This window comes from Anabas testudineus, chromosome 2, assembly GCF_900324465.2.
Source record: "Anabas testudineus chromosome 2, fAnaTes1.2, whole genome shotgun sequence".
Lineage (NCBI taxonomy): Eukaryota > Metazoa > Chordata > Actinopteri > Anabantiformes > Anabantidae > Anabas > Anabas testudineus.
In genome coordinates this window covers 20,760,443-20,780,980 of record NC_046611.1, presented here as the reverse complement: position 1 = coordinate 20,780,980, position 20,538 = coordinate 20,760,443, and the positions used below count along the sequence as shown (strand labels likewise).

General features: G+C 42.5%; 2 protein-coding genes across 9 annotated transcripts in view; one reads left to right on the top strand and one right to left on the bottom strand.

The window, feature by feature from the left end:
• scrib (scribble planar cell polarity protein) overlaps positions 1-19,693 on the top strand; it is a 59,530-nt gene extending 39,837 nt beyond the window's left edge. For 2 of the 8 annotated variants that reach the window (XM_026361844.1, XM_026361842.1), the window contains 21 exons: positions 63-239; positions 358-474; positions 750-938; positions 1,142-1,261; positions 1,889-1,945; positions 2,457-2,513; positions 2,877-2,957; positions 6,862-6,933; positions 7,690-7,743; positions 8,072-8,194; positions 9,368-9,418; positions 10,084-10,251; positions 10,660-10,819; positions 10,909-11,107; positions 11,183-11,272; positions 11,362-11,544; positions 12,703-12,842; positions 13,314-13,351; positions 13,884-13,958; positions 16,580-16,634; positions 17,712-19,693. In XM_026361844.1, coding sequence (XP_026217629.1) covers positions 63-239; positions 358-474; positions 750-938; positions 1,142-1,261; positions 1,889-1,945; positions 2,457-2,513; positions 2,877-2,957; positions 6,862-6,933; positions 7,690-7,743; positions 8,072-8,194; positions 9,368-9,418; positions 10,084-10,251; positions 10,660-10,819; positions 10,909-11,107; positions 11,183-11,272; positions 11,362-11,544; positions 12,703-12,842; positions 13,314-13,351; positions 13,884-13,958; positions 16,580-16,634; positions 17,712-17,848 — 2,343 coding nt within the window. In that variant the 3' untranslated portion in view covers positions 17,849-19,693. Of the gene's footprint in view, positions 1-62; positions 240-357; positions 475-749; positions 939-1,141; positions 1,262-1,888; positions 1,946-2,456; positions 2,514-2,876; positions 2,958-6,861; positions 6,934-7,689; positions 7,744-8,071; positions 8,195-9,367; positions 9,419-10,083; positions 10,252-10,659; positions 10,820-10,908; positions 11,108-11,182; positions 11,273-11,361; positions 11,545-12,702; positions 12,843-13,313; positions 13,352-13,883; positions 13,959-16,579; positions 16,635-16,760; positions 16,791-17,711 lie in introns of all 8 variants that reach the window. The other 6 variants (XM_026361846.1, XM_026361849.1, XM_026361843.1 and 3 more) reach the window with 6 other exon arrangements.
• kif9 (kinesin family member 9) overlaps positions 16,563-20,538 on the bottom strand; it is a 12,372-nt gene continuing 8,396 nt past the window's right edge. Inside the window, exons 20-22 of the mRNA XM_026361851.1 lie at positions 20,077-20,178; positions 19,826-19,921; positions 16,563-16,673 (exon numbers count right to left, since the gene is read on the bottom strand). Of these exons, the coding sequence (XP_026217636.1) occupies positions 19,826-19,921; positions 20,077-20,178 (198 nt within the window). The 3' untranslated portion in view covers positions 16,563-16,673. The remainder of the gene's footprint in view (positions 16,674-19,825; positions 19,922-20,076; positions 20,179-20,538) is intronic.

The following is a 20,538-nucleotide window of genomic DNA, read 5'->3' as shown; positions in this document are numbered from 1 at the left end:
ATATTATTACTACTGTGTCCTTCTCATGTCCCATCTCATTCTCATGTCCCATCTCATATCAGGTGATTCCTCATGGCCTGGCATGTCAAAGTGGTCTGCGCGTTGGGGATCGGATACTAGAGGTGAACTCCATCGACCTGCGTCATGCCACACATCAAGAAGCTGTGAGAGCCCTGCTGGCCAACAAGCAGGAGATTCGTATGTTAGTACGGAGGGACCCTTCACCCCCTGGGATGCAGGTGAGACACACAACAAAACAAATATTATTATACTAATGTTTGCTGGTGAAGACTGTGGAATGAAAACCATCAGGAAGAACCTTTTCTGATGAGCTGCTGCACATTTGTGTTGCTTCAGGAAATTGCCATCCAGAAGCAGCCGGGTGAGAAGCTGGGCATCAGTATTCGAGGAGGGGCGAAGGGTCATGCTGGAAACCCCTTCGACCCAACTGATGAGGGTATCTTCATCTCTAAGGTACTGAAACACAATTGCACTGGTGCACTGCTTGTTTAAATCATGCACCTTTGGCAGTTTGAGCCCAAACAATCTTGATCCTAAGCTTTAATTGCACCAACTAGTCTGTTGGATGTGACAGACGTTGATTTGTAATGGTCAGCTTTATCGGTAAATAGAGATTTTAAGAGCAATGAAAAAATAGCATTAAAGCCTGAGCTCCAGTTTTATTATTAAGTTAAGACAGGCAGTAATAGATTAAACTCATTCTCACAGTTTGGTTTATTATGAAACAGGTCAGTTCAAGTGGAGCAGCAGCAAGAGATGCCAGGCTGCTGGTTGGTATGCGGATTCTCGAGGTGAACAACCACAGCCTCCTGGGGATGACACACACGGAGGCCGTGCGAGTGCTCCGTGGAGTTGGAGACTCCCTGGTCATGCTAGTGTGTGATGGCTTCGACCCACAAAATGTAGCTGCCGTGGAGGTGAGACGCCTTGAGGAAACACAGCTATATAAACAGTTTAACATGCTTATAAAATGAATGTTTATTTTACCAAAGAGTTATCTACATTTCATCTTTACTAATTTTTTATTTTACCCAAATTAAAACAATGCACTCTATCTCAAATTGGTATTTCTACAATTTTCATCAAATGTTTAAAACGTGTTTGTTTGTGTCATGTTCAGGCATCTCCTGGTGTTATTGCCAACCCGTTTGCAACAGGCATTGTGCGTAAGAACAGTATGGAGAGCATCTCTTCTATAGATCGAGACCTGAGCCCAGAGGAGATGGACATAATCCAGAAGGTACAATACAGATTGTTAATCTTTTTATACACTATTTTAACATCATAATTGATTATTGATAACTACCCTCTGCAAGACAAAAGACAAGACATTATCTGTGCAGTTGACTGACTGCTTGAAATGCTCAGGCTTCTCGAAGCTCCAAGAGACATGAGGCCAGTGCATTGGGTTTTGTTTGGTAAACATGGAACGATGGTTCAGTTTGGTTCATTTGTACAATTGATCATCGTAATAGAGCCCACTGCCACTCAAGTCAACGCATGAATCAAATGTTTTGTTCAGCAATTCTAAAAACTGTGCTTCCACAGCAGTTTGGTGTTAGCTGGTGGAGTTTTCAACGACAGTGACTCAGTCCAACCATGCACACCCATCTTTTCACCAGAGCAGCCAGAAAGCACTAGCACAATTGTTTATTTTGTGTCCAGATTAGCTTTTGGTAGGCTGCCCCCACTAAAGGAATGTAGGGATGTGTTGGTCTGTTGGAAACATAGTGTCTGGGAGTTTACTTTAGTTGTTTAGTTATTTGTCATACGCGGCCGTCAGTGCTGCTGCGAAGATTCATCATCTGAACTATTGTATATGTGTTGTGTAAACGATCATAGAACTTTGAATCTCACTTTTCTCCAGGAGTCTGAGATGGTGAGAGAGACATCGCAGTGGGAGCGAGAAGAGATGGAGAAAGTGGTAAGTGAAACTGAAAATCCACTACAGTTTGGGGAAGGCTAGATGTAAAATTTTATCTGACAGATAAGCAGCTAGATGATAATAAAGTGAGTCTACACATTACTGCAGAGTGGAGTATTAGTCCAATGCTAAGGTTTGTCTGGTATCGGGTGAATGAAGCTTCTCCTCTGCACCTTGTGTGGATATTGTGTTTGACAGAACTGTTCCTGCAATGCCCCACCTTGCATGCTTTTTCTGCTCCTATAGCTAATGAATAGTACTTTTTAATGTGTGTGGATTCTATCCTTTCTTTTCCCTCCTGTTTTTCTCTCATCTCTCTTTTACCTTTGGTGTGTTTGGTGTGATACACAATCATCCAATCATCCCATGTCCATACCACCTCTCCACTTCACCTCTCTAACACTTCCTTCCCTCACCTCCGCATTTCACCTCTCATCACATTACTGTGTGGCTGTGTGTGGTTGGGTGTCTTCTATACTGTCCTCCTCCTCCACTTCCTTTCTTGGTGAAGGAGCGAATGCGCTTGGAGCGTGAGGAGGCAACTCGCCTGCTAGAAGAGGAGACCGAGGTGAGACACTCCTCATCAGCAAGTCCTGTCTGTGCAGAGCAGCAGTTTAACCACAAACACCACAGAAAGTGGTCTCCAAAAGCTTCCAAAATAACTTGATTGAGGAGCAGAGAATTAGTTTACACGCTTACTACAGATTAGTGACATTTGCATGTCCACAACATGACAACACTTAACATGTTGGGATTTGGGGATTTTCTCTATTTGGTTAACAATTAAAGTATAATCTTGGATCCTTTACATGAATAGTTCTCTACACTTCCATACTTGGGCATCCTTAGTAAAACTCTTGAATAGATGCTTGCACTATAATAAACGTCAGCCATGACCTCTTCACACCTTTGTTTCTATTTATTTCTGTAGAACATGGGCACTGGGCCTCTAAAGCTTGACTACAAAACCCTGGCTGCACTGCCCACCTCCAGTCTGCAGAAGGTCAACAGGGTGAGTGTGACTTTGTGTCTTTATGTCTTCAGGCTTATGAATCATGTCCTTTGTACTTTTCAACATGTTTGAAACAAAGCGCAGTCTTTTCGGAAGAGCCTGGTTTGGTGTAAGTTGTGAAGTGCTGGTATATTTGTTAGAGCCATGCTGGAGCTCAGAATAGACGTCTTCACGGAATCCCTCGTGTTTATGTCGCTGGGAAACTCTGCGTGACCCAAAGTAAACCAGTTGCCCCTCCAGGAGCAGAAATGTGCTTCACCCCCAGTCAACATTACTGACTAGCAACCTCAGACTCATGTTGGTTCCCAGTACCAAACCCATACTTGGATTGAAGAAATAACATGGACCCAGGACTAATCAGAACAAGTATGCGAAGACCAACCTCTTCCAGAAAGAAGTGACTGAAGCTGAAGACCAGATGATATAAATAACACAGTGGAACAAGCATGGTGCGTGTACATGTCAGAAGTAGGCACTGATAAAAAGAGTGCAAGTGTGCAAGAGAGAGGTGGCGAGCTGGGGGAAGGGGACAGCTGCCCACTATCCTCTGTGATATTTTAAACCTGCATCTGGCACAGAATTGAATGGAGCCTCTTGGGTGGGTGGGGTGCTAGACACAGAAGGAGGGAGGGTGATGTCCAGAAGAACAGACAAGTGTTTCAGTTTGAGTTCCCAGAGTCCTCTGAAAGTTTGAGTGGACGTACAACACCGCCTCATTACCATCCTACAGTGAGTAAAAAAAAGAGACGTTTATTTATCTTCCTCTTTCTTATATTTGTCTCTTTACTTCGGATTCTTTTATTTTCTTCTCACTGTTACTTTGATCTGCGTTAGGTGACTCAATAGTTTGCACTAAAATATGAGTTATTGTTCCTTTTATTAACATTGGTGTTACATTAACTAGTACACTACTGTATGTACGACAACGTTAAAGAGGGTGTTGCCCTACTTGTAGATCTCTGGCTGTTTAGACTGCCGGCTGAACCTAACCCACATTTCATATGCAGCTGTTCATGCTCGGTACATTAGAGCTGGATTTTCCATCCCAGCACTCATGGTCCTGGTCTCTGAGTTCTCAGACACAGTCAGACTGAGCTCATGCTAAAGGTTTTAGCATCAGACACAGTTCTTCTAAATGAGGAAATTTGAACCCAGTGTGTGTAAATGTTTGACAGATGTGAGATGTTAGTTGTTGTTTTTTTTTTTTTTTTTTTGCTTCAGGTTTTCTGTCGTTACGTTTACATGAAACTGACGAGGGCCCTTATTCACATGGTTTTGCAGACAGATTAATATTAACAGGCGTCTAAAAGGGACTTGTTACTCCAGGCGTCTGTGTGGTTAGCTTCAGTTTTTCAGTCTCTTGTGTATTAACATTAACAAGTGTCAAATTTACCAGAAGGATGAACATCTCATTTCCTTACTTACCTGGCAATGTCTGTAAACCCAACAGTGCCGGTTGTTTAGTCAAATTACTGCTGTTCTGCGGGTATTTTATTTAGATTTTAAACCAGGATTATAAAAGATTATTTGGAATTAAATAACATTGTTTAAGAAAGTATAGTTTACAATTTAATGTTTCTTCTGAGAAGCTATTCAGCATGATGTGTTTGTTTTGTCACTTGGTCACAAATTAAATGTATCTGTAGTATGAATACTGTACGTTTTTCAGTTCTGGATCCTTTTACTTGCAACTTTACCCAGCATGGCTCATTCTGCCTGTTGGCTCATTGGCGAGATAACACCCTCACTTTGGTGTCTTACACCAAAGCCCCAGCTGTCCCTCACCGTCTGTGTCAATGCCAAAAGGGCACTCATTCACATTCCAGCCCACTGACCCTCATCACACCACGACTCTTGTAGTCAGTATGTGGAGAGACACATAACTGAGTCACAACGCTCGTTGTTTTCTTAGCTGGACTATTTTGATTATCACCAGGTACGTCAAGGCTGCTGTAGTCTGTGTGTTTACTTTGGTTGAGTGAACACAAATATAATTTTAGGTCTTACATATACGTTTTTTTTTTATCATGACCCCTCCCTGGTTGCACTTTCAGTGTCATGTTTCTTTAATTAGTTTGGTTTAAACCTTTCATATTTTCCCATTTGCAATGACATCAGTCATCTTCTCTGTTAGGCACAGTGACAGTCGAAGGTGTGTTGGAGCCTGAATGTCTCGCTGCTCTGATAATGTGGTTATTTAAGGCCAAGAGTGTGAACTGCAGTACTGTATCTGTACCACACAGAAATAGCTAATGGTCACTGAGAAATGTATCTGAAAGGCTTCAGAATGATTTTGTACCTGTTTTTAGCAGCTAGAGGCTGGTGTGTCACATTTCTGTTTATATAACACATAGTAAGACACCAGTGTGTGAAAAGTTATTTTTATTATTTACTATTCCCAAATGTTTGTTTGTTTGTTTGCTGTATTTCTATGAGTTTGACACTGGTAGAATATTTATAAAAATGAAACGCACCCCTTGTCTTCGTTGTTTTCCTCCTATTCTAAATATAAATGCTCTAAAAATATAATTCTGGCTCATAACACCTTGGATAGTGGACATTTATAACTATCTATTATTATTATTATTATTATTACTTTGAGTTACAGTGAGAGCGAGTTCAGTTTTTCCTCTGTCATTCCTTCACTTTGTCTGTCCTCCCTCTTTCCTTTGCTCCTCTTCAGTTCTCTACTTCTATTACTCTGACTGCCCCCATGGAGGCCCCTCTGCAGGCCCAGTATGGAGCCCCTTTAGAGCCTATGGGCTTCAGTCACCCAACAAAACCCCTGAGCCACATGGACCCAGATTCCTACAGTGGTCTGAACGCAGAGCACAATACTCTTCATGGATCCCAGATCTCCTCTAATGGGACTTGTACTACAGACGACCCTGGATCTTCAACTACCTATGTTTCAACATTGGTACCTAAAGAAGAAGAAGAAGAAGAAGAAGAGTGCCTGGTGGACTCTCAGCCTATATGCTTCAAGGAGAACCCTTTCTTGATGGCCAACCGCAAAGGAAAAGGCCTCCCTCCTGGAGAGCAGATCCTGTCTGGGCCTCCTGTGGGTTACGGGAGACGAGGCCAACTGCAGCCGTGGTTGTACAGCAAGGCAAGAAGCTGCCTGCATGTGGTTTGGAGGCAGCATGGCGTGTTACTGCACAGTTTGTTGTGCTCACTTAAACTGGATCACACACTCGCACCAGAACATTTTTAACAGTCTCACTATTCTCTTGAGAAGAGATGTCACTTGTTGAAGACATTTCCTATTTTCGGTTGGTGTGCATCTTAAGAAACAATGTTTACAGTCATTTAAATTAACAATAAGTACAATAATGTGTTTTCTTAGTCATCAAAAATTAACATTTTACAGGCTTTGGAAGTTGTTTTGGGAACTGAAAAGGTGTTTTTCACCAATTACATTAAGAATTTAATCAATAGAAATATAACAGTAGCTTCAGCCCTAGATGTTTGGCTCCAGTTTGAATCAAGTGTTGCTGTTTGCTTGAAGAGAAAGATCGGTGTGTTAAAGTTTTCTGTCAGTCTAGTTGTTCATAAAGGCAGCATGTGTTTTATAATCTCAGTGTGACAAGCAGCTGAACTGATGCATGATTTTGCTCTGAGCACCTTGGGAGGTATTTGGACGCATAGTCAGGAGCGACTGGAATGTCTCTTCCAACAGCTGCGACAGGGGTCAGAAGTTATGACGAAGGAACCTGAACAGCAGAGACACACAGAAAAGTGCATGTTTATCAGCAAGGACCCGTTTTATACTGAAAGATCAGCCCACTAAAGGACTAACCAGTGAATGTTGTGTCGTTAATTCTTTACTACACTGTTTGGGCCGTGCACTCAGTGAAAGTACGAGCAGCTGTTCAATGCGTGTTTGGTATTTTGTTTTTTTCAGGCACCTTCCTCTGATTTCACCAGAACGGACAGCCCAATTAGGGAAGCTCCATACTCTCCCACGATCCAACCGGTGAGCAGCCTTAACACTGAGCACTCTCCTTTACTCATCATCTTTCTACTTAATTTTCTCCTTTTCCATGAATCACTTTGAGACCCATAGAAGAGGGATTTACAGATCAACCTTTTGACCTCTCCTCCCACTCTTAGCCCAGCCACCACTCTTCCAACAGCTCCCTGTGTGCAGGCAGGGAGACTCGCTTCGTAAGTGGGTCACGTGGCCCTCTCTGTGCTGGCCTGGATGTTTTTTTTTTTTCTTTTTTAGTAAATGCATCAGCTGCTCTGAACCTTTTATCTGGAAATAAACCAAAACTAGTGAGCTGCCATGTTGTACCAGTCTGAAAAGCATGTGATTGCTTCTCTTCTCTGTGGCCAGCTGATTACTGATGCTTTGCCTCATGAGGGCTGGGTGTGCTTTTTTAGGTGAAGTAGATTTTTGACTGATTGTCCTTCATGTCTCTACTGACCAGCTCTGGCTTCACATTCTTTCACATGACGGTAACAAAATAAAATGTTTCCTTGAGCAAAGTTATCAATTAACAGTGTAGTTTCTACATTATGTATATAATAGATATGAAGAATTAAGATAGAAGTCTGACAAAAAAACGACAAAACACATACAGCTGGTGACCACATAGGTAAACTGTGATGCTGTTGCATTGTTTGACCTGAAGTCATCCTACCGAACCCCCTAAAGTTCAAATATAGTGACTGAATGAGCCAATCCATGCATTTTTATTTGGTATTTTATGAATACATTTTTTTGCAGGCAAACATTCACTACACCTCCACCCCCACTGCCAAGGACAACACTTCATCATCAGTGAGTGTTTAAGGAGCCTGAAACCGCCTGTTCAGGGAACAGGTCTCATACTGGTTTTCTAATGCACCCAGCCAATATTTATGCATAAAATTAAAATGGATTATAGAAATATAACAACTGTAAAGATTTTGAAGTGAGTTCTGTTTTGTTTGTATGATCGTTCTGAGCTTTAAAACTCTGCAGACCAATAATCTGACTGAAGCATTTTCACCATTGATTTTGTTGATTTTTTTAGTCATGATTCATCACAACATTTTTTATTTTTGATTTTCTTGATCTTTTTTTTTTCTTTTTTTTTAAACTAGTAAATCATTTGTTTTCTCTCCAGACACGACCGGGTGCCATTCAGCCAGTTGGGCGTGTACGGCCGAGTACCTCTCCTGCCACTCCAGACGGCCACAGTCCTAACCCCTTCCAGCATGGCCCCTCCCCCTTCAACTCCCAGACCTCTGTAAGACCCCTCACCACCGCGTAGGGCTGTTTTCCACCTACTCCGTGCTCTGTGCTGCCCAAAACACTCGCATGGTGTATAACACCGTCTAACAGCAGTACTGCAGATACAGATAATTACAGCATGATGATTTTGTTTCTGAATCAGTCAAGAGCCAAAGAAAGGAAGACTTGCTCAGGGGAGCTGAGCCTGTGGCCTCCAGGCACACAGGTTACTGGTGTACAAACTAAACTCCACCTGTAGATGAAGCACTCAGTCCAACTCTAAAGTTACTAAATCACACGTAATTACATCTTTCTGAACTGTTCACTTGTTTCCTCTTTTGGCCAGCAGCTTAGGTGAATTGGTAAATTCTGAAGAAGCTTTGGTTTCATCTCACGTCTTCCTGGTTGTTTCACGAAGGTGCTCATGCACAAAATGCCGTCATGGCGTCTTTGAACTTTCCAAGCCCTACTGTCTCTTTCTCTGGCGTTCTCCCCTCCTCTCTCACATGAAACCAGCCGTCATGCTGTTCACCTGTTCTCCTCTAGTCTTCTTCAACTTTGCTGGTTTTTGTTTTTTTTTTTCATAGTCTGTCCTCTTCTCCATGTCTCTGTCTGTTTTCCCAACCTCCCTTTCTCTCCCTCACCTCCCTTACCATTTGGACCTTCCCCATCCCCCATGCCCTCGTCCTCCCCCGCTGCAGCCTTGTGCCCCCTCCCCCACCTCGCCCGACGAGCTCCCCATGAATGTCAAGCAGGCATACAAGGCGTTTGCCGCCGTGCCTCGCTCACTGGCAGTGCTGGAGCCGCCACAGGTAGGCCGTGCTGCCCGGACTCACCCGGGTCACAACGACACAAGCATGCTGTGCTGATTGGTTGGTCTCACCCTGCCCCCCTCCTGACTGGAGCAGGCTCTGCTATACGAAGTCTGCACTGTGTTGGGGGGGCCTGTGACGTGCTGTGACGCGTGGAATGCGTTCATTGTGGGTTTTTGTACTCCAGTGCCATCATCTGTCATGCTGCTGTTGATTTCTGATCATTCGTCCATTCGTGCGTGGCTCGTGTACTAATATTCAATCCCTTTTTTAGATGTTGTATCCCAGCTGCTAATTAGTCTGCCCTCTCTGTATCTCTGTGTTTGTCCTGAGTCTCCGTATGGTGTGTTTTACTAAGACTCTCCTCTGCCCAACAGGACCTGTATGGTGTGAGGAACAATTTTTACCCAAAGCAGCCTTCTCCAGAGGTGAGTCCACCAAACAAAAACTTACAGTACTGACCAAAATGTAAAATGGAAAGAGTAAGTGTAGACAATGTCATTATATATTTTTACAAATGCATTATGGGATATTTGTAGATGTAGGGTGGAAATAATTATCCTGCATTTACCAACAGGGGTTTGCAAGAGGTTGAAATTAAGTGTCAGAGGATTTCAATTCCCAACTTCTAAAACTGAGTCTAAAGCTTTTCCCATTGTCTTTATTCCAGAATCATTTGTGAGTGAATTATTTATACAGCAAGTTTCACAATAAGACGGTATTAACATAAACAAGAAGCAGGTCACGTGCTGAAAATAAAATAATTACACCATTGAAATAGATGGACCATAACAACAAAGGAAGATGAATAAATACATAAAATAAATTGTTTTAATTTTAAAGCTCTTAGCACTCAGAATCAATCAAAATCAAAACAATCAAAATCAAAACAGCAACAAACAACATGTGAGTAAAGCAATAAGACTCTTATTAGAACATAAGGCGATTCAACTCATGGCAAGTCTCATATTAGGACTAATACTCCTCTGTCACGTGAAACCAGCAGCCATGCAGCCTGTTCACTGCAATTACTTTGGAAACCCAGTGGTTTTTCAGTGGGACCAAACGGTAACAACCTCTGTGGCCTTTTCAGCCTGAGTTGAACAACGAGGTGTTTGATGATGACATAGATGGTAAGGAGAGACCTGATAAGGGTCTGACCAGCAAGGTCTCCCCCCGGTCCTCCCTCACATCTGACCGTCGAGAGTATATGAGCCTGGCAGCAGTGCCTCGTCTATCCAGGCTCTCAGCGGACCTGAAGGTACCCACCGCCTTTGCCACAGCTGGGGCAGCCCCGTTCTTCATCTGGGCTTGGTCTGCTTGGCTTGATGGGTGGTGGTGTCTGTCTTCCTGCAGACAGCCATGCTACTTCTGTCAATAATAGGACTGCCGATTTGTTGACTTCAATCCGCTACATGGTGCTGGGTTCTGATGTAACCTTTTCTCTTTCCTCTTGGTTCATGATACTTTTTATGACCTTCCTTGTTACATCTGCTGCTCTTTCCTGAACGGCTCTGCGGTGACGCCAACCGTAATAAAAATCAACATCTTACCAGCAAATAGCAACATTTATTTTGCAGTTCTGTAATTTGGTAATATTTAAGGTGCCACGATCTAATCAGTAATTCATCATCTTGTGATGTCCCTTATTTTTTTTGTAACCCTACAGAGTCCTTCTCCTGGTGGCAAGAACAGCCCAGAGCAGCGCTCTTTCAGGGACAGACAGAAGTATTTTGAGATTGACGTGAAGCAGCAGACACCAGAAAAACCCAAACCTCGGGTCTCCCTTGTTGGAGAGGATGACCTAAAGAAAATGAGGGAGGAAGAAGGTTTGTTTCCCGTGTCTCTCCCTGAGCCTACATAGCTTAAAATGAATAAAAAACCAAACAAAACAACACCTCTGTTCATCTTACTCCAGAGAGGAAGTTTGAGCAGCGAGCGCGGGAATACCTGATGGATGAAGATGAGGAAGATGAGGAGGAAGACCTTGCTAAGCAGGTGGCACAGATGAAGGCCACTGGCAAAGTGTTACTGGATGGGGTGGAGTATAAGGTGGAGCCAGTGGCCAGTCCATCTCAACACTGCTCCACACCACCGAGCTACTGCGGCAGCTCAGGGTAAGGAGTTGGACAAATTTCTTGTGTAAAACATCATTTTACTTTTCTTCAGCTAATTGTTCTCCGTGTGCGTAGACCTTCCTCTGTTGATGGTAAGGGAGACTCTCAGAGGAATTCACTGGACGACAGCTTCAGGCTGGAGCAGAGGCCCAACTCAATGACTGGGTAATGACGGTGTACAGTATCACATCTTTAAATATTTGTGTGCTGTCATTTTGGGCACATTTATCACTTCTCCTCCTCTGGCTTGTCAGTCTGATTCCAGCATACTCCGGAGATTCGGCAGCTCCCATCCGCACAGCCAAAGCAGAGCGCAGACATCAAGAGAGACTTCGAATGCAGAGCCCTGAGCTGGCTGTGTCCCCTGACAAGGACCTGTCCCCTGCTGAGAAGCGAGCTCTGGAGGCTGAGAAGAGAGCCATGTGGAGGGCAGCACGGTAAATACAAATGTTACACACACTGACTGAGGATAAACTAGCTACGTGGCACGTGATACAAACCTCGACTGCGTTATGCAGGCAGAGAGAAGCAAATAGACAAATCACTCGCGTCATGATAATGCTACTATACAATAATGTACAGTTACGGTTAAACGATATCTGTTCACACTGAGTTCACAGAAGATTTTTTCCGTCGTGTTTTTAGTGTGTGTCCCCTCTCTCTCTATTTTAATGTGTCAGAATTGGATCTTACTATTCCTGGCTATCCTAATGGTGTCTGTGTTTGACCTCCCATTGTTTGGTTTTCTTCTCTTTGTCTGTCTGTGTGCCTTTCCTTTCCTCCTTCCTCTCCGATTCCTCTTCCATCCTGGTGTATGTTCCATCCCACTTCCTCCTCTCTATGTGGTGTGATGGGGCACAGGCCCTATGGCCTAGAGGAGGATGTTAGGCAGTATGAGCAGGATCTGGCTAAAAGGCTCTACCAGGCCCGAGTGAGAGCATCTCAGGGTACGGCCGCGCCCCCCCAGCCCCCCACCACCTCCTCTGCCTCCTCTTCTGCAGCCTCACAGCTCAGGTCTGCTCCTCGGGCCCCAGCCACCAGGGTCAGATGCACGGCATCGTGGGGGTGTGCTGGGGTGCTTTAGCGTTGGGTTATTTGTGCTAGAGGCAAAGTTCGGGAAGGTTCCAGCAAGCACTCACAGCACCGACACTGTGACAGTGCTTCCACTGCCTTTCTAGTGCCATTTTGCTTCTGCACGTCTTGTTGTTTCCATTTCTAGCTTCCTCTGGTTCCCTCTCTGTCCTGTCTTGTCTTCCCACTCTCTGCAGCACTTCATTTTTATTTGTGCCTTGCTCTTCTCTTGATTTTCATATTGTTTGTACTAACACAGCCCGCAGTAAGTTTGCAAGCTGTTTGTGAGTTAAGGGTAAGCCTACTGGCAGTAGGCAGTCCTTTTCCTGGAATGCCCATCCTTCTATTGAAATTCAACTGGTTGTTTGTCACAGCAAACCAGGACAAGGAGCACCCAATATTAGTAGTGATGTGCACTACACCTGTCATAGTGGTGTATGCCTCCATCAGTCTTTGTATCTATTTGTTCTATAAGTCGTGTTTGCTTCTGTCCTTTATCTGATGGTGGTTGTTTTGTTTTGTAGAATGAAGTCTCTGGAGCAGGATGCACTGAAAGCTCAGATGGTCATTGCTAAGTCACGGGACGTGAAGAAACGTGGAACACTAGACCAGCTAACAGAGTCACCCTCGCCTGTCCCCACACCCTCTCCCACACCTATGGAAGGTAGGAAGCTCCTGTCTTTAAAACCATGCATGGTCATGCAATGACATACAATCACTGCATAAAAGGAACTTCAGTTAGTTATTACTTTGTCTTCAAAGATTTTAGCAACAGAAAGCAGGTTCAACAGGTTGCTGCATTACAAACTGTACATACTTGAATATAGTTTGCAACTTTTTTTAATACTTGAATTTTAGAAATATGTTCCAAAACGTATCTTAATATGAGCCTTATTTACCAGCACTACTAGTGGTGTAGATACTTGCTTCTAAATGTTTTTGAGGGCTTCTAACAAATCTGAGAATTTCAACTACTTCTGCCTGATTAGTAATTTGTAGATACATTCTCATTGTTATTTCATAAGGCAGACTAGCTGACGTGCTGAGCAAGGAGGGGAAGGGCTGAGCAAAGCAGACTGGACTGCTCTCAAACTCTAACTCTCTAACTTCACATGTTCTGTTTTTTCTCTAACAGAGCTCAGTCCTCGTGGGGTAACCTCACCGGGCAGGCTGGTAAGCCCTAAACATTTTTATTCTATAATTTTAAAGTATCCAGTTAGATTTATTCTTGTTTTACCACTGATGAAACCCAGGTCTCAGTCTGAATAGTTTTCTGTACCATTTCTGTGGACTTGAAGAGTCTAAACGAGCAAACATTTGGTCGAAGACTTCGCAGTTTCATCTAAGGTCTTTATTTGAAAAAGGTAACAAAGGTTGTTGTTTCTTTACAAGCTGAAAAGACAAAGGTAGATCTGCTTAAATTCACTGCCATTAATCCATCACCATTGCCACTCGATTCAGTTAGGGCTGAGAACTCTTTCTTTTCCCATCAAATTCCACAGCTTGCTGTCGAATCACCCTTTAGCCTCTCTGCCTTCTTCCTCTCCTTTTCCATTTCCACGTATTCTTTTTCCTTTTTTTGATATTTTCCTCTCCAGCCTCCTTTCCTCCTTCCTTTACCTTCCACTTTCGTCTTCCTTTCTCTCTGTCCTTATCTTTTTCTTTTCCCTTGACCTCTGCTCATTCCTGTTTGCTATCCTTCTAGTCCCTGTCGTCAAAGAAGTTTGACTACCGACAGTTTGCTGCCATTCCTTCTTCCAAACCCGTTTACGACATCCAGGTACTGGCTGCATGCTGAGCTCTGGGGGCACCCTTGCCCCTAGCCTTCTCCCTTCTCCCTGGCTTTCCCTGCTGCCTCTCCCTTCTACTGTAGTTTTTCTGTTAATCAAGAGGCATCAGTGCAACAGCACTCCAGGTTGTGGCTCAGTGATTGATCTCCTTGCTCTGCACTATATTTCACTAACTCTCACTTGCACATTGAAGAGAAACTCACAGTAGGTAAATAATACCCTAAATAAAGCCAAATGAGGCCTGTATCTCGTGCCCCCTCCCATTCTCTCTTTCCCTTTCTGGTCTCCCACTCCCTTTATGTAGGAGCACCTTTAGCAGTAACCATCACACCTGTCTAACCCTCAGCTAACTAATCAGTCACAGAACATAACACTCACCAGTGCCAGAGACACAGACAGGTGTCTGATCCCACTAACCAGCATTGGTTCCAGGGGAAAATGGCCACAAACTCTACATCTCATCCACTCTCACGTTCACGACCATCGGCATCTGTTCTACGCATGGGTCGAATATTAGGCAGAGAATAACATGTCCTTTCTATTCATGCTGTGGCTTTTGGAACACTTATCTGCTGAAACGTTTCATCCTGCACTTTTAGTAGCTTTGTTTGAAATAGATCACATCTTGCTCTTCGTTTGGAGGAAGAGATGGGAGGGGAAGCAGGGGTGTGCGAGAATGAACCGGGCTTGTTTGGGAATGGTCTTTTTTTTTTTTTTTTTTTTCTGGGAAGGCGGGTTGAAATGTGTCACATTGTTAGTCTGTGCTCCTCTCTGGCCCTGTTTACACCTGGTAATAAGATGCGTCGTGGGTGATCCAGACACAAGCGGGCAGTGCTAAATAGTGTAAATGGCCACTAAGATGGATTTTGAGTCACTCAAACCATTTGCACAGTGTTGTCAAATGTGTCCCCGACCATCTCTTTAGTTGCGTAAATTCTAATACAACATTACAGGAAAATACGTCATCAACATGGGATGTGGGGGTTGTTGTGGTGAGAGCACGCCAATGCTTGTGTGTAGCCAGTGAAGTAATATACCTATTTTTTATCTGTCCAAAGTAGTGATTCCAATTTAACTGGGCACATAGCCTTTGACCTTACAGCAGAAATGACACGACAGTAACAAAATGAAAGTGGGCTGCTGGACACTTGAAGACTCATGTACGTGTACAGGCACAACCGGTGATGTGTCTTGACTGTCTATGTGTGATCCAATCTCAGTAGCAGGTGTAAACGGGGCCTCTGTGTGATTTGATTGTTGCATAGCAACTTGAGTTTGTGTTTGTATCCTCCTTTTGGTGGGTGTAATTGAATTGATCTATGTAAGTTTGTTTGCATTTTGTTTAACACTCCTGCACATGAACTGACAGTTTGAAGGGTATTTTCAGATTTTTGCCAATATCTAAATTTGAGGTAAGTATTTGTTGCTGTAATCATTTCCCCTTTTTTTATATTGGCCATGGGGTAAAGCCCTACAACTCCAATTTCACATTTGATGGATGCAGGTTGTCTCAGACTTTTGAGGTTGCCCATCTTTCCATCTGAATCATTCTCATGATCAAATAGTTCATGAGAATGAACCTTGAGGGATTTTTTTTTTTCCAAAATCAGCACAAGCATTGGATGGGACTCACTGATGAACTGATTAGAATACAAGTTTTGACAGACATGCATGCAAACTGAAACCTGACTGGTTGGTGGAGGCATTTGAATGTGAGGCTGTAATTCTCTTTTATTGTAAATTGATTAATTTGAGTTGGTCAGACAAAAAATAAATAACATTTTCTTGCCTCTTTTCTTTCATTTTTATATAAAATGCCTTCTTCTGGCATTTTATATAAAAATGATAATTGATTGTGAAAGTAATTATTAGTTGCAGTTCCAGCAAGAATTTCCTCTGTGTTGCAGTATCTCTACTGCAGCTTAGAATGAAAACACTGGTGAAACACACCAGTGTTTCACCAGTGTTTAGTTCAGTGTTTAGTTCAGATTTAATTTCACATGGATGCGTAAGTGGACATGTTTACAAATGGTCCGACCACTCGGTGACAAACTTTGCAGAGGTCAGTGTGGGTCCTGATGAAATTATTTGTTCTGACAGGAATGCTGCTTAACTGCTGAAGTTGCACTATGATGGTAACCCTTCATAGCCAGTAATAGGGACTGACTACAGACTACAATGACTATTAACTCAACATGTGCCACACCCTGCATGTTGCTGTTAGCAAGGTGACCTCTCACTGACATTTACCTAAACCAAACCCAACAACAGATGACCACTGCTGCTCAGTTCTGTGCGGTGCATCGGTACGCTGTTGGTCTTTTTGCTGTCAGTTTGTGGAGCCCACTACACTGGAACTGATGACCTAACCTCCCTTTCCTTAAACGTACCAGTCTCTCCTGGGGGAGTAGTTGAGTAGACACACTCTGGCTTTTGTGGCTCTGACAGATTGGTAGCTTAAGCGCTGTTTGCTAAACCAGCTGGCACATTGCTTTGTAGTCTCCCTTGTTGCCAGCTCCACCGCTGACATGGTGAAGGCTTCCCCAGAGTTAGTAGGTGCTAGTAAAATGCTCCCCTTCTTACTTAATAATTCCCTTTTCTTCTGTTCCAGTCCCCTGACACAGCTGACGACGTGCAGTTCATTGATGATGGCTCCGGCAAACCAGGTGAGTTCTGAAGCTATTCAGTATGATTTCAGTGACAGGCTTTGTGGAATGGACAAGAGAGAAGAATGTGTGTGAACAATCATGAATTCATTTATTACCTCAATTTCTTCTTCCCCTTTGATATAGGTGACTACCTGGGATAAACATCTCCTATTGGTAGGATTCTGTGTGCATATGTTTTCGGCTCTGTGTTTGGCTGAGTATGTATGGAACGTGAGAAGAGTGTGTTGGCTTGTGGATTTATACTCTAACCAGCTTGTGTGGTGTAGCTGTGGGTTTAGGTATTAGGTGGAGCTTTTACTGGGGTGTGCTTCAGCTGCAGCGAGTGATGTGGAGACCAAGCAGAAGAGAAATTAGCTTTGTCTAAACTAATCATCTTACACTGCATGAAATTGTTTAAAGCTTGACTCAAACTGGTGAATACAAGGAGCTCTAAGAGACTCTTTTATCATGTATGTGTCTATGTTTCATGTATCAATAGTGGAAATACATGTATACATGCACCAGGTTTCTAATGAGAAGTCTCCCCAATCCCTGACTTTATTTTGGATGTGGCTAATTGAACAAGTAACGCAGTGAATAGTGAAATAGTGAGAGCACAGTTCCCAATAGTTTCAGTCTAACGGAAACGAAGCGGTGTTAAAATGCGATGATGTACTGCTACTGTAATTATCTCTCCTTTCATTTACCAGCTGTGCCCTGTTTTTAGTCTTTGTCCTGAACAGCAGCACATGTAAAATGCCTAGTTATGCATTCACATGGTGCTTACTGAGGAAGCTCATCATAACCTAAAGTGACTACAGAGGCCATGGGGTGGCACATTTTAGCTCTGATTTAGTTTTCTGCTTCGGCTCCTGCTTGTTTCCAGCTGCTGATCTGAATGTGAGGCTTCTCTTGCAGGTTTATGGGAACTTTTCATCAGACAATGCTGCAGAGAAATTTTCTGTCAAGTTGCCCCGATCTTTCTTTATCTTCACAGCTGACACTGGCGATTTAATGTCACAAAGTGTAACGGAAGCAGCTTGCAAGCGCAGTTGTGACTGAAGTTGTATTGTCTATTTTATTGTTGTCATCTAGGACCTGCTGCAAGCCCTGAGGTCGAAGTTCCCACCCCGCTGCCTACCACCTCAGCCCTGGAGGAGATGGCCCTGTACAGCAACAAGCGCAAACTAAGGCAGGGCCGCCGCAGCCTGGAAACCGCCGTGCCGACGTAACACCTCACACTGAGAGAAGAAACCTAAACACAAACATTTATATACACTGTGGAAGACTGGTAACATGGGTGCATCGTCACTAAACACTACACATAGTAGAGCAAGAGTTACTCTCTCATATATAACCACTGCTGAGACTAGGGAAGCTGATAGTTGCCACACACTCACTTATATCCTGCGTGCCAGTCTTGCCTTTTACAGTTTGTGGATGAGATGGCAAGTTGCTCAACAAGAAAGAGCCAGTGTGGTAAACTAGGATTGCCACATCATTTTTTTTTTATTCTACACTTGGTTTGCCTCGTAGATGTTCATCTATTTTAAAGGGAGGTGACCAAAGGTTTTAGTTTTTCTTTTTTATTATTTTTCTCACCTCCAACAGTTTTGTTTTAAAAAAAAAAAAAAATACTGGAAGAGAAAAGAAATGGGTCATAACTAACTTCTTGAATGACAGTTTTAGGATTTCAGTGAATAGATTGTAAAATGTCAGGTGTTTCTTGAGACTTGTGTGGACAGGAGTGTATATATTAATTGAGGAGGGAACATCCTGCTACCCTCACAGTCACCAATGGTGGAGAGCTTTTAAAAAAACAAAAAACAATACCTATTGTTATTGCACTGCCACAGCTTTTTAAAAACATATCTTAATTTATTGTTTTAATCAAATTGAAGGCCTTCTATTTTAACCCCTCCAGTCCTCAAGGTATATCATAATGTCAAATTTGTAACAACATACTTATGAGTCACAAAGTCAAAGCCCTGAACCTATGAGTTGCATATCACTTTATATTATTAAATCTACTTTAAAACCACTTTGGAATTCACTATTTTTTATGCAAATCTATAAATGTAATCACTTGGACAAAACCAGGAGCGTCTGGTCCAGATTTCTTTTCTGTTACATTCCCCCTGTAGAGAGTGTGACCACCCTGGAGACTGCAGCAATGAGCAGGCAGTTTTACAGATACTCAAAGGTTCCGATTATGAAATATATCATATCATAAGTTTGGGAACATGCAGTTTTAATATCATTTCTGAATCAACGGTACTTAACCCTGTCCTGCTTTGGGGATTGTTTTTATTCTTTCAATGTGAATCATTCATTTGTATGCTTGCTTTTTCTGGAGGTATTCCAGAGTGACGTGAAGGTAGCAGGTGTTTTATTTTTCTGTCTATGGGTAACTTAAATCTGATGCCACTGAAAATCATTTATTATTATGTGAATAATGTACAAATACTGAAAGAAAAGCAAACTTCGGGTGTGAAACTGAGCCAGTCTTGACCTAGACCAAGTAAGTGTCTGGACAGGCTTGGTATTGGGAAGCTCTCATGCATGTATATTGGTTTATTTTTGGGAGAGCTGCAAGAGGCACAAATGATTAGAAACCCCTCTCGAGACAGATCTTGTTCAGACATTCAGCTCCCTGCTTGACAAGCTGTCACTTTAAGCATCTGACAGATATTTTTGCAGAATCACAGCATAGTAGCATTTGTGTTAATTTAATGTAGGGTCTTCTAATTATAGCTTTCCATGTTGCTCTCAGTGACTGAAATTCAGTTTGTTTGATAACCTTTGCAATGGCTGATGTCTCTTTAACTTACAGTAGGTATTTTTTTTTCCAGCTGGGTTTCACTACATTGTTAATGCAGTGTTTCAGGTTTTTGTGTTTATTTTGTCTTGAGTTCTCTTTGGGGGCTTTTACTTGCAAATAGGTCAGAGGGAAAGGGTCAGAAGTCATAGGGTCAAGGGTTAGAGCTCATACAAGACTGTAACTAGTGAATTTGTACAACCAAAGAAGTCTATTTTGTGGTTCAGGAATAATAAATTTTACTTTTCATTTAAGAAGCCGATTCACTGTGTAGTGTTGTTTTTTAACAGATTAAATGTAGAAAATGAATGAGGCCATTTGATGGGTCTACTAAAATAATTATTCGCATTTTGTAATAGTTCATGAACTAGAGTTTGTACATAAAACTCACTTAAGTAACAGGTAGAAGTGGGAGGAGTCTTCTCTGTCCGGACCCCGCCGACAGATTTGTCTGCACTTGAGTAAATGACAGTACCCTGCTGTTCCTCTGTAAGGAAAAAAAATCTAAATTAATTTTAACTCTTCTCAATTATCTAACTTATACTGGGCGAGATCAGGTACTGGTAATCATGGTCTTTAACCATCTATGTCCAAATGGAACAGAATAAATACTGAAGTACAATTAAGAAAGAAGACACATACCCTTTTCAATGTCCTGCACCGTGCGTTGTAGAAGGACTCTGCGCTGGAACTGTCAGGAGGTGCGTTCTCTAGGTGCTCTAGAGACTGCCGGTGGTTCTCTTTCTAAGATCACAGAAGCATAATAATATTATCACTTTGTTGTAACAACGTTTTCTGTCTAGTCATTAAAACTACTTTAGCTTCTATTTTCAGGATTAAATGCTTAAAGAAACCTTTTTTTTTCTTGCAGTAGTTAAAATTACATTAAAATCATTATTTATTGGAATTTTTATTCTAAGTGCTTACTGGGGTTGTGAGGCAGCCAGTGAAACAAAACATTGCATGAGTAGAGGGAGAATGTTTTCCATTTAATATCAGCAAACTGAATGCAAATTTAAAGCAGTAGGCCAAGAAAGTGAAAATTAAAAAAAGAGTCAGTTTTCTGCAACAGGACAATAACTCAAAGTAAACCCATTATATTAT